This window comes from Berghia stephanieae, chromosome 10, assembly GCF_034508935.2.
Source record: "Berghia stephanieae isolate SIO BIC M18660-M18661 chromosome 10, UCSD_Bste_1.3, whole genome shotgun sequence".
NCBI lineage: Eukaryota > Metazoa > Mollusca > Gastropoda > Nudibranchia > Aeolidiidae > Berghia > Berghia stephanieae.
This window is the reverse complement of record NC_088369.1, coordinates 38,541,292-38,552,851: the sequence shown is the minus strand read 5'-3', so window position 1 is coordinate 38,552,851 and position 11,560 is coordinate 38,541,292. Positions and strand designations below refer to the sequence as shown.

At 33.6% G+C, this 11,560-nt stretch overlaps 2 protein-coding genes across 2 annotated transcripts in view; one reads left to right on the top strand and one right to left on the bottom strand.

Moving 5' to 3' along the window:
- Positions 1–11,560, bottom strand: part of LOC144981101 (uncharacterized) — an 860,429-nt gene that overhangs the window by 485,170 nt on the left and 363,699 nt on the right. The gene's annotated exons all lie outside the window — the stretch shown is intronic.
- The window catches only part of LOC144981091 (uncharacterized), a 23,758-nt gene continuing 12,390 nt past the window's right edge, over positions 193–11,560 (top strand). Inside the window, exons 1-5 of the mRNA XM_078929214.1 lie at positions 193–287; positions 3,639–3,733; positions 5,143–5,312; positions 6,651–6,746; positions 9,861–9,899. Of these exons, the coding sequence (XP_078785340.1) occupies positions 223–287; positions 3,639–3,733; positions 5,143–5,312; positions 6,651–6,746; positions 9,861–9,899 (465 nt within the window). The 5' untranslated portion in view covers positions 193–222. The remainder of the gene's footprint in view (positions 288–3,638; positions 3,734–5,142; positions 5,313–6,650; positions 6,747–9,860; positions 9,900–11,560) is intronic.

Genomic DNA, 11,560 nt, shown 5'->3' with positions numbered 1-11,560 from the left:
TTTTCACATCCAAAAATCATAAATACTTTGATTATAATCTATAAAAACAATTTTTTTGACAAAAACAAGAACTTGCAGGATATTTATATGTTAAAAGGTAAGAATTTAGAATAAGAAAGAATATAGCTGATTTATTTACAAACTGGTTATCCGAGTCTTTTCGTTGTCTGCTGGAGTGACGCCCCTTCCCTCTTCCAAACCAAAAGTACATAATGGTCCAAAATGGAAGAAGGCGATCCTCCCAGCATGAATTCGGAAAAGCCTACAATAATTTCGAACAAAATGAGGTAGGTAGAGGGGATGTGATTGTTTTTGGTCCAGTGAATTATTTCTATTATCCAGGTTGAAACATGAAGACATTAGGAATTCTCTTTTTACAGTAAAACAAAAGCAATGTGGGAACGTATTTTTTACGTTATTTGTTTCAATTTCAATTTCAATGTTTGTTGTTAGACTGTCTATTTGGCTATTGATTGAGTTGCTGTTTGTGAATTATTTTCATGTTGGGTAACCTGTTGGGTGTCACAGTGCGTTTAATTCACTTTTATGTGTTATTTCTTCCCCGAGTTTTTGACGGCCCAATGGGTATAAAAACGGTTGCATTAATTTCCCAAGCTCTTTTTTACCACGAAACGGATAATGGATATTTGATTGAAATTAGTCAAGTGTTGACTCTTGTTTCTTTTACCGGACGAACATACCCGGACTAATCGCGTAACTACTCACTTTGGTGACGACTACACTCATGTGGAGATACATGCCTTGTGCATATTATTTATTTATTTATTTCATTTCCCATCGTGAATGAGATGTAAAAATCTATTCACGACAATTACGACAGGGGGGAGGAATGTGGGAACGTATTTATTGTTGTTTCAATGTTTGTTGTTGTTTGGCTATTGAGTTGTTGTGAATTGTTTTCATGTTGGGTAACCTGTTGGGTGTCACTGTGAGTTTAATTCACTGTTATGTGTTATTTCTTCCCTGGGTTTGTCACAATGGGTATAAAAACGGGGTTGCATTCATTTCCCAAGCTCTTCTTACTTCGAAACTCATTATGGGTTGTTGATTGAAAATTAGTCAAGTGTTGACTCTGATTTTATTACCGGATGGACGTTCCCGGACTATTCACATGATGTTTGATATATGGCATTTTTTAACTACCCATATATGTCCTTTACATATAGGGAGAACACCCACTTCGGTGGAGACTTATTCTTAATTTTTTCCTTTATTTTACATGTCGTGAACTAGATTGAGAAATCCGTTCATGACAGCAAATTGGATTCAACCTGGATTTCAAGCAAATTTTTAGTAAAAAATTAAAAAGTTAAGAGATAAACGTTGAAATTAAAAGCGTCTTTGAAAGTCTGTACTTTGCTATCTAGTACAGCTTGAGGAATTTCTTCTTATTTTTTATTACCTCTTTTTTAAATTATAGTTAAGTATGTCCAGCGAATTAGGCTTACTTTCAGTGCCTTTACCGTACCTTGCTTAAAAGAAGACTCATGAATAAGATTAAGAAGATCGCTTTGACGCTTTGTTATTTCATTTAAATATTTCAGTGGAATGACAGTAATAATTATAGCACTTAAACACTGTAGTTGTAACTTAAGTTTTCATTCTCCATCTTCAAACTGGTCGTGCAGAGATAGTCCCTCTATACTATAATATAAATTCAGCTTACATTTTTTTCATTTTGTATGCAAATCAAGGCAAATTATCTAGAGACTCTGTAAAATTTCAACAATGAATTTTCTTTCTTGATTTTCATAACTCTGCTTATAACTTTAAATTAACATTTCTTCATCTGTCCCATTCCGCCGAGTGTTACCAGATGGAGGCGATTGGTTTCACAATGTGTACAGTGTGTGTTTGTTTCTTTATGTGTGTTCTCAACATTCTCAATACATGAATGTTTGAATGACAATCAATACTTGTAAAGCGCCACTGAGCACTAATGTGGAGGTTGAGCGCTATAAAAGTAACTTATTCTTCTTCTTCTTCTTCTTCTTCTTCTTCTTCTTCTTCTTCTTCTTCTTCTTCTTCTTCTTCTTCTTCTTCTTCTTCTTCTTCTTCTTCTTCTTCTTCTTCTTCTTTCTTCTTTTCTTCTTATTTTTATTATTATTATTATTATTATTATTATTATTATTATTATTATTATTATTATTATTATTATTATTATTATTATTATTATTATTTAATGAAAACAATTTAAAAATAAAATTCAATTCATACAATCAATCAATCATTCATTCATTTAGTCTTTTTGAGGGTGTTGTAATAACTTCCATCATGCAAAGGGCACAGTAATGGCAGGGTTGTGGGCCTGTGACAAACTGGCATGCTTCCGGTTAAAACAGCAGAGGCTGTCAAATTGCCTTTTGAAGGTGTTGAGGTCTGGAGCTTCTGCCACTGAGATTGGAAGGTTGTTCCATTGGTCAATTACACACTGGCTAAAGAAATTCTGCCTGAGTGATGTGTTACATCTAGCTTTGTTCAATCCCTTCTGGACGTCGTACAGATTGTGCATAAATTTGTATGTTTCTATCATGTCGCCTCTGATAAGTCTAAATGCCATACTGGGAATTCCAATCATTTTCAGTTGTTCTTCACAGCCTTTGTCTTTTATGCCTGGTAATTATCTTAGAAAGTTGCTCTGCGGAGCACACCTTCTAACAGCTTCTTGTCTTTTTCATATTTGGGTGACCATACTGAGTTGATAAATTCCAGGTGAGGCCAGACTAGAGCATTAAAAAGTATTCTCACGGACTCCAAATTGAGAAATGTAGGACCTTCTAATGAGTCCAAAGATTCTATTGGCTTTGGTTACTTGGATCTCAATGTGCTTTGATAAATGAAGTTCGGTGTCAATGTTAACCTCCAGGTCTTTTTCAAATTTAAATTAACTGAGAACTGTTGTGTCATTGCAGTGGTAATTTCTCATTTCGTAATTAAACTGAGTCTTTCTATCCGAGGTGTAGTACGATGCATTTCCCATCATTGTACCTCAGGTCCATTGATCTGACCAATCAACTAGCTTGTTAATATCTTTCTGCAGATTGTCCTTGTCGCTTAATTTGTTCACTTTGCTGTATACCTTGGTGTCGTCAGCGTATATTGAACACTTGGATGAGCTAGATAGAACACTAGGTAAATCATTAATGAAAATGACAAAGAGGACTGGTCCAAGGACGCTACCTTGTGGTACCCCACTGACCACTTCTGCCCAGTCGGATACTATGCCTTGTCCGCTAACTCTGTTTTCTGTCAATGAGAAATGTCTAACCCAGCTTAGAGTATTCCCATGAATGCCATATGTTTTCAGCTTCTTTAAGAGTCTTTGATGTGGGACAGAGTCAATTGCCTAAGCAAAGTCTAGGTAAATTGCATCGATTGATGATCCTTTGTCATTTCTGTCCAGTCATTTCATGTCATTAAGCGGTTGGTAGAGCATGAATGGCCAGACACAAAGCCCCGTTGACAATCTGATAACAGCTTGTTGACTGTTAAATGTTCTATGATGCTGTCTCTCTTAATACTTTCCATTACTTTGCACACATTAGAAGTGAGACTAACACTATGAATTTTAATAGTGTCACTTATAACATTGATGACGTGTTTCATCTCATTTTCAGTCACAAAAAATGGAAGGCCTACTTGAAAAAGATGAAAAGAAAACTAAAAAGAGCCGAAGAGGCTCGACAAAGAGATTTGGAAAATGGCGTGAAAGGTACATTCTTCTTCTTCTTCTTCTTCTTCTTCTTCTTCTTCTTCTTCTTCTTCTTCTTCTTCTTCTTCTTCTTCTTCTTCTTCTTCTTCTTCTTCTTCTCTTCTTCTTCTTCTCTTCTTCTTCTTTTCTTCTTCTTCTTCTTCTTTTTCTTCTTCTTCTTCTTCTTCTTCTTCTTCTTCTTTCTTCTTCTTCTTCTCTCTCTTCTTCTTCTTTTTCTTTCTTCTTCTTCTTCTTCTTCTTCTTTCTTCTCTTCCTTCTTCTTTCTTCTTCTTCTTCTTTTCTTCTTCTTCTCTTCTCTTCTTCTTCTTCTTCCTCTTTTTCTTCTTTCTTCTTCTTCCTTCCTTCTCTTCTTCTTTTCTTCTTCTTCTTCTTCTTCTTCTTCTTCTCTCTTCTTCTTCTTCTTCTTCTTCTTCTTCTTCTTCTTTCTTCTTCTTCTTTCTTCTTCTTCTTCTTCTTCTTCTTCTTCTTTCTTCTTCCTTTTCTCTTCTTCTCTTCTTCTCTTCTTTTCTTCTTCTTTTCTTTCTTCTTCTTCTTTCTTCTTCTTCTTCTTCTTCTTCTTCTTCTTCTTCTTTCTTCTTCTTCTTCTTTCTTCTTCTTCTCTTCTTCTTCTTCTTCTTTCTTCTTCTTCTTCTCTTCTTCTTCTTCTTCTTCTTCTTCTTCTTCTCTTCTTTCTTCTTCTTCTTTTCTTTCTTCTTCTTTTCTTCTCTTCTTCTTCTTCTTCTTCTTCTTCTTTCTTCTTCTTCTTCTTCTCTTCTTCTTCTTCTTCTTCTTTCTTCTTCTTCTTCTTCTTTTTCTTTCTTCTTCTTCTTTCTTCTCTTCTTCTTCTTCTTCTTCTTCTTCTTCTTCTTCTTCTTCTTCTTCTTCTTCTTCTTCTTCTTCTTCTTCTTCTCTTCTTCTTCTTCTTCTTCCTTCTCTCTTCTCTCTTCTCTTCTTCCCTTCTTCTTCTCCTTCCTTCTTCTTCTCTCTCTTCCTTCTCCTTCTTCTTCTTCTTCTTCTTCTTCTTCTTCTTCTTCTTCTCCTTCTCCTTCTCCTTCTTCTTCTTCTTCTTTGTTTGTTGGTAATGCTATTGAGGAGAGCAGAAGAGATGCAATTTATTATTTTCTAATTTTTTTTTTTTGGGAGGATGAGGGGAAGGAAGGGCTTGCTCCTCTTTTAACAGAATACCCATTTCAAAATGCAAATCAATAGGAATCCAATTTTAACCTTCCAGTCATCTCAACAGTGGTATATGATAAGTTCTGTGTGAAGGTACCTTAACATTGACTGCTATCCAGTTCCTGGAGTAGAAAGCAATTTTAATTATCTTATCCCTTTCAAGCTACTTAAACTTAGACCTATCTGGCTCAACAAACCCGAGCATTTTTCAAATACTGATATGGATATACTATTTGCTTCACTTTTGAATACAGAAGATATTTCTGGAACAGACTCGGAAGAGGAGCGGAAAAGAGTATTGAAAGAGGCTGAAAGTCTCCATCAAAATCAGCTTTGGATGGAACGAGAAAGACAGGCACAGCTTGCATTTCAGGCAAAGAAAGAGTGGGAGGAAAAGGAAAAAAAGAGGAAGGAGGATGTAGAGGTAATCTATATATCTTTGTTATTTAGTGGATATGTACGACACTCAGATCCGTAGGGTCAGAGTTCAACTTCCATTAGCCCTATTGTCGATGATACAAAATTGTCTTTGGAAAAGGCTTTTACTCACGTTTTCTCACCATAGTAAAATGAATAGCTGGCTAGCAACTGGGCTGTCTCGTTTGAAAAGAAATCATACTAGAGTCCTAGAGCCATTATATCTTGTCCTCTTTTTCAGTGTTGTAAGCTTTTTTTTCATTTTTTTTTGATACACTGTATGAATCTGACATTATGTTAAGGTTAACCAGACTCTGTAAACTGAATTAAAAGTCTAAATGATTTGAATGATGAAATTTGAGGGGATTTTTTTTTTCAAGTTCAAAAAGTGGCCTATTGTAATAGGATGTGAATTTGACTCAACATTTTATGGTACTGACTTAAAATTCAGTTTTTAGCTTGTTTGGTTCAAATACGAAGGCGAAAAAGTAGATCAAATTTTAGAATTTGTAATTTATTCTAAATGGTGTTGTGGTTGATAGATGGGTCCACTGACAAAAATTCTCTTCTATCTCCTATATTTGAATTTGTAGTCCCTTTTTAAAGTCGCTATCTGCTCTTGCCATGGAGAGAAATGACTTTATTTTTGTTTTGGTCCTTTGACTTGAGTAGGTCAGTTGTATGTTAACTTGTGTGGATTTTTTTGTGGGGGAAGATACATCTTTTTCTTGTAAATATTTTTAAAAAATAAGGTGGAATTAGATGCAATCTTAGCATCCTCTCTGTTGGGATGTCCTACTGAAGACCGGTTTCCCATGATTCCTCACTTTTTACCGGTCAACGCATGATCCGTTGCACAACCTTTGTTCTAAGATAAACTAAAATTTAAATCTGTTTAATCTTGATATTATTGTGTATTCAGTGAATAATATTATTAATATCATGAAATGTTGTGAACTTATTTCTTGAAATCAGGTTGTATTTAATATTATTCATCCCTTTTTACCGGTTTTAATGGTCCTAAATGTTGAATGTTGCTGTTGGTCCCTTGTAAAGTGCTTTGAGCACATTTAGTGGATATAGCGCTATATAAAAGCTCATTGAAAATTTTTGTTTTTAAACGGTTAGATTTTAAAAACCTCGTGAGAGAATGGCAGTTTGTTGTTGTCAGTTTTAAGATGAAAAGATTGTATATCTCATTGATGTATTGACCAGGGAAGATTCTCTGATTAAGATAAAGTTCTTAATCAACATGAGATAGGACAAAAAAGTGTATTTACTTTTACAATTTAGAAACTATAAATATTAAAGTGTTGAATTAGAAAATGTTTTTTTTATCTTTCAGAGGAAAATCCGAGAAGAGTGGGAAGAAAGAGAACGGAAAGAAAAAGAAGAGAAAGAAGAAAAAGAAAAGAAGGAACTGGAAAGACGTGACAAGCAGGTGATAGTAGAATTGCTTCTGTCCATCATGCTATCTCATTGGATAGATGGATTATATCCTCTTACACGATTGCTGTCTAAGAGTTTAAAAGCCAAATTTATAAATTTTTTGTTTTATAAAAATTAGATTTATTGTAGAAAAGTGAGCATAATGAATACTGACTTGGCCAGGTTAAGCAATCTTTTTAGAAAAAAAATTTAGTTAAAGTTTTCCCCATATCGAAATTAGGGACAGACTTATTGGTATCCAATGTGGAGGGTAAAGAAAAAATCTCTTGTACCATTTTACAACTAAATCTCCAGTGCGGCTATGTGGTCTAGTGGTATGACACTCACTCTCGGATTGGAAGGTCCTGGGTTTGAGCCTCGCTCGGTGCATAGTTGAGTCCTTGGAGAAGGCTCTTTACTCACATTCTCTCATCTGACTCGGGTGTAAAATAAGTTAACCATTTGCTCACTTTGGACAACATGGCTGGTTCCTGTTGACCACAGACATTTGTTTGATTGATTTTATATATTCCTTCATGGAATGCCTAGGCGAAGGCATCTAATGATCTTTTTTTATTTTTAATATGAAAGTTTATAGATACAATTAGTACTATTTACAACCAAAATATGACAGTTTATAGATACAAATAGTACTATTTACAACCAAAGCTGATCAATCCAAAATCCTTAACTTCTCAACACACGCTCGCTTTGGATGCAAAATGCCAACCGTTTCATGACTTCTCGATGTATCTTTTGATGTAATTGCTTGCATGCATTGAACTTTTTTTTTTTTGGATATAATCTTTGTATCATAATTAGCAATTTTATATTATTATATATTTCATTTCTGGGGCTATGAATTATATTTTTTTAGGGTTGGGGGGTGGGGGGGTGGGAGAGTTATGTGATAGTAATATGGTATCGTGTCAGGCTGATTCAGATGCTGAAAGGAGAGTAAAAAAAGTTAAAATCATCTCCTCAACGAAAGAAAGATTTTTACCAAAGTTTCATCATATACATTTTAGTCTATAAATTCATTTTCCAGCATCTAGATCAACCTGACAGTACAAGTTGTGTTTTCAGGCAGTGGGTCACATATGCGATTATTGCATTTTGCATCAATTTTAAAGCGTTTTGATGAAGATACAATTTTACAAGAGATAAAATTCTAAATCCTGCATTTTGTCTTAAAAAGGATTTATATATATATATATATATATATATATATATATATATATATATATATATATATATATATATATATATATATATATATATATTTGTTTGTTTTTTTTTATCTGATTTTTTGCATAATTTTTAGATTATTTATTTATTTATTTACACTCCAGCATGGTTTCCTCGAACTTACGGTTTCCACAAACTCATTTGAATGTCCCAAATTTTTTCCATATTATTATTATCATTCCATTCCTTCCTTGAACTAATTTTTACCTCAAACACGGGTTCCTCTAACTAATTTCACCCAGCAAACGCAAAAATATAGATTAATTAAAGACTTTTAAAAAATATGTGACCAGTGATTTAGACCGCTGATGATTTACTGTTTTATTGACAGTTACACGTGTGTATATCTATCTATACTGCAGGTGTGTGTATACAGTATGATATTTCAATGCCACCCACCATGATTTGCTAATGGTTGGCTACGGTGGTAAATGAATGTTGTGATACAACACTCACTCCCCTCACACACACACACACACACACACACATTCCAACCCCTTGTTGTATCATATTAATAAAGTTCATTTTAATATTTGTGTTAGGGTCTATTCCAAAGGAAGACTTAGATAACCCAGATGTCAACCGCAGCTCAGCGCGTGCTGCAAATTGAACCAGGGAGAGGTGGCTTGCTTAGGGCCACACAAAGCGGTAGATATTCGAACTAGGTATCTTTTGGGCTATGAAGCGAAGATCAGACTGCTGTGCCACTCTGCCCCCCCCCACGCCCCTTCACCCTCCTCTTCTCTATCATGTCGTTTTGGCAAGGCACGGTTTCCTTGAACTACGGTTTCCTCAAATTTTTTTGTAATCCCGAGGAGTTTGAGGAAACCGTGTTGGAGTGTACTCATTAATTTATATATTTATATTTTAAAATCAATTTATTTATGTATTTATATTTTAAAATCAATTTATTTATGTATTTATATTTTAAAATCAATTTATTTATGTATTTATATATTTATATTTTAAAATCAATTTATTTATGTATTTATATATTTATATTTTAAAATCAATTTATTTATGTATTTAATATTTATATTTTAAAATCAATTTATTTATGTATTTATATATTTATATTTTAAAATCAATTTATTTATGTATTTATATATTTATATTTTAAAATCAATTTATTTATGTATTTATATAGTTATATTTTAAAATCAATTTATTTATGTATTTATATAGTTGTATTTTAAAATCAATTTATTTATGTATTTATATAGTTATATTTTAAAATCAATTTATTTATGTATTTATATATTTATATTTTAAAATCAATTTATTTATGTATTTATATATTTATATTTTAAATCAATTTACTTATGTATTTATAATTTATATTTTAAAATCAATTTACTTATGTTTTAGTATAGTTAATTTTAAAATCAATTTATTTATGTATTTATAGTTATATTTAAAATCAATTTATTTATGTATTTATATATTTATATTTTAAAATCAATTTACTTATGTATTTATATATTTATATTTTTAAAATCAATTTATTTATGTATTTATATTTTAAAATCAATTTATTTATGTATTTATATTTTAAAATCAATTTATTTATGTATTTATATTTTAAAATCAATTTATTTATGTATTTATCTAGTTATTTATTTGCTTACGGCAGGTTTACAATAGAAAGGGCTATAATTTTAGATATGAGATTGTTTTGTTATCTTTATATATTATATCAATTTGTGACTGTATGAGTACATTCCCTTGACACAATGAGACTTAACCAAGGCTTTTTAGCATCCAGATTCTAACAACTTCAGCACCAGAGGCTTAGACAAGCTCTTTGACATGGGCTAATCCTATGCAAAATCTTCTATATTTTGTTTGTCATTGTCGGTGTCTCCCCCATTGTTTATAGGACAAGCTACTGAAGGAAGCCACAGCCAATGAGAATACGGTAAGGAATTTATTAATATTTCAGATGAGACAATATAAGATAAATATCTATCTATCTATCTATCTATCTATCTATCTATCATCATCTACTATCACTATCCTATCACCATCCATCCATCCACATCCATCTATCTATCTATCTATTACTCTATCTATCTATCTATCTATCTATCTATCTATCTATCTATCTATCTATCTATCTATCTATGCGGGTGGTTTGATGGGAGCATCACCCTTGAATCATATACCTATGATGTTCGCATGGGTGTACGATCCGATAGTGATGTCGTTTCTTCTTCTCTTCACTAGCCTATCCTGCTTCTTTGGTTTGTGATTGTATTTTTGACAGGGATATTTTTTTTTTTCTCTAAATCTTCTGCCTGTTTGTTCTTGGTTATTTATAATTTAGCTTATGATATCTTTAGGTTATGATTTTGATTTACATTTGTACTATTTTTGTTAGATTGCTTGTTTTTTTGTTTCAGCGGTCTCTCATATAACCTCAATTGTGTTGGAAGAGACCTAAAGCAACAACAAACAATATTTATCTATCTATCTATCTATCTATCTATCTATCTATCTATCTATCTATCTATCTATCTATCTATCTATCTATCTATCTATCTATCTATCTATCTATCAGTCTATCCATCCATCTTTCCTTCCATCCATTCATCGATCCATATTTGATGGGTGTTGTCATTTGTTATAGTTGTTATATAAAAATCTGTATTGATTCGTGTTTTGATGAGCATCAATCACTCACTCACTCACTCAATCCTCTCCGGGCCTGCTGGCACTTGAGGTGATGCAAGGGATCTCCACCTGGTCCTGTCAGCAGCTATTCTTTGGGCCATCTCGAGGGACATACCTTACTGTTTTAGGTCCCTCTCTATGGTACGTCTCCAAGTCTCCTTGGGGCAGCCTCGCTTTCTCTTTCCTTGGGGTGTTGTCCATCGCAGAGCCTTTCTTATCAGTGTTTCATCAGGTCTGCGATAGACATGCCCCGACCATTGCCATCTTCTCCTTTTAATGAGAGACGAGCATCAATACAAGGTTTCAATATAATGAGTAAAGTGTACATTCATAAATATTTGTCATTTACTTACACTTGCTATAACTGTATATGATAACTATAATAATATATCCAAAGTGGAACTACATCATATTTATATATTTCTCTTCTTCCTACTCTCTGTCTCTCATTTCTCTTTCTCTCTCTCTCTCTCTCTCTCTCTCTCTCTCTCTTCATCTCTCTCTCTCTCTCTCTTCATCTCTCTCTCTCTCTTCCTCTCTCTCTCTCTCTCTCTCTCTCTCTCTCTCTCTCTCTCTTCTCTCTTCCTCTCTCTCTCTCTCTCGCTCTCTTCCTCTCCTCTCTCTCTCTCTTCCTCTCTCTCTCTCTCTCTCTTCCTCTCCTCTCTCTCTCTCTCTCTCTCTCTCTCTCTCTCTTCCTCTCTCTCTTGCTCTCTCTCTCTCCCCCCCTCTCTCTCTCTCTCTCTCCCCCCCCTCTCTCTCTCTCTCCCCCCCCTCTCTCTCTTTATCTCTCTCTCTCTCTCTCTCTCTCTTCCTCTCTTTCTCTCTCTCATGCGCGGGTGCACTCACGCATACACTTACAGCACAAATGCAAATTTGTCATCTGCTGTATCTCATACCACACGCTTT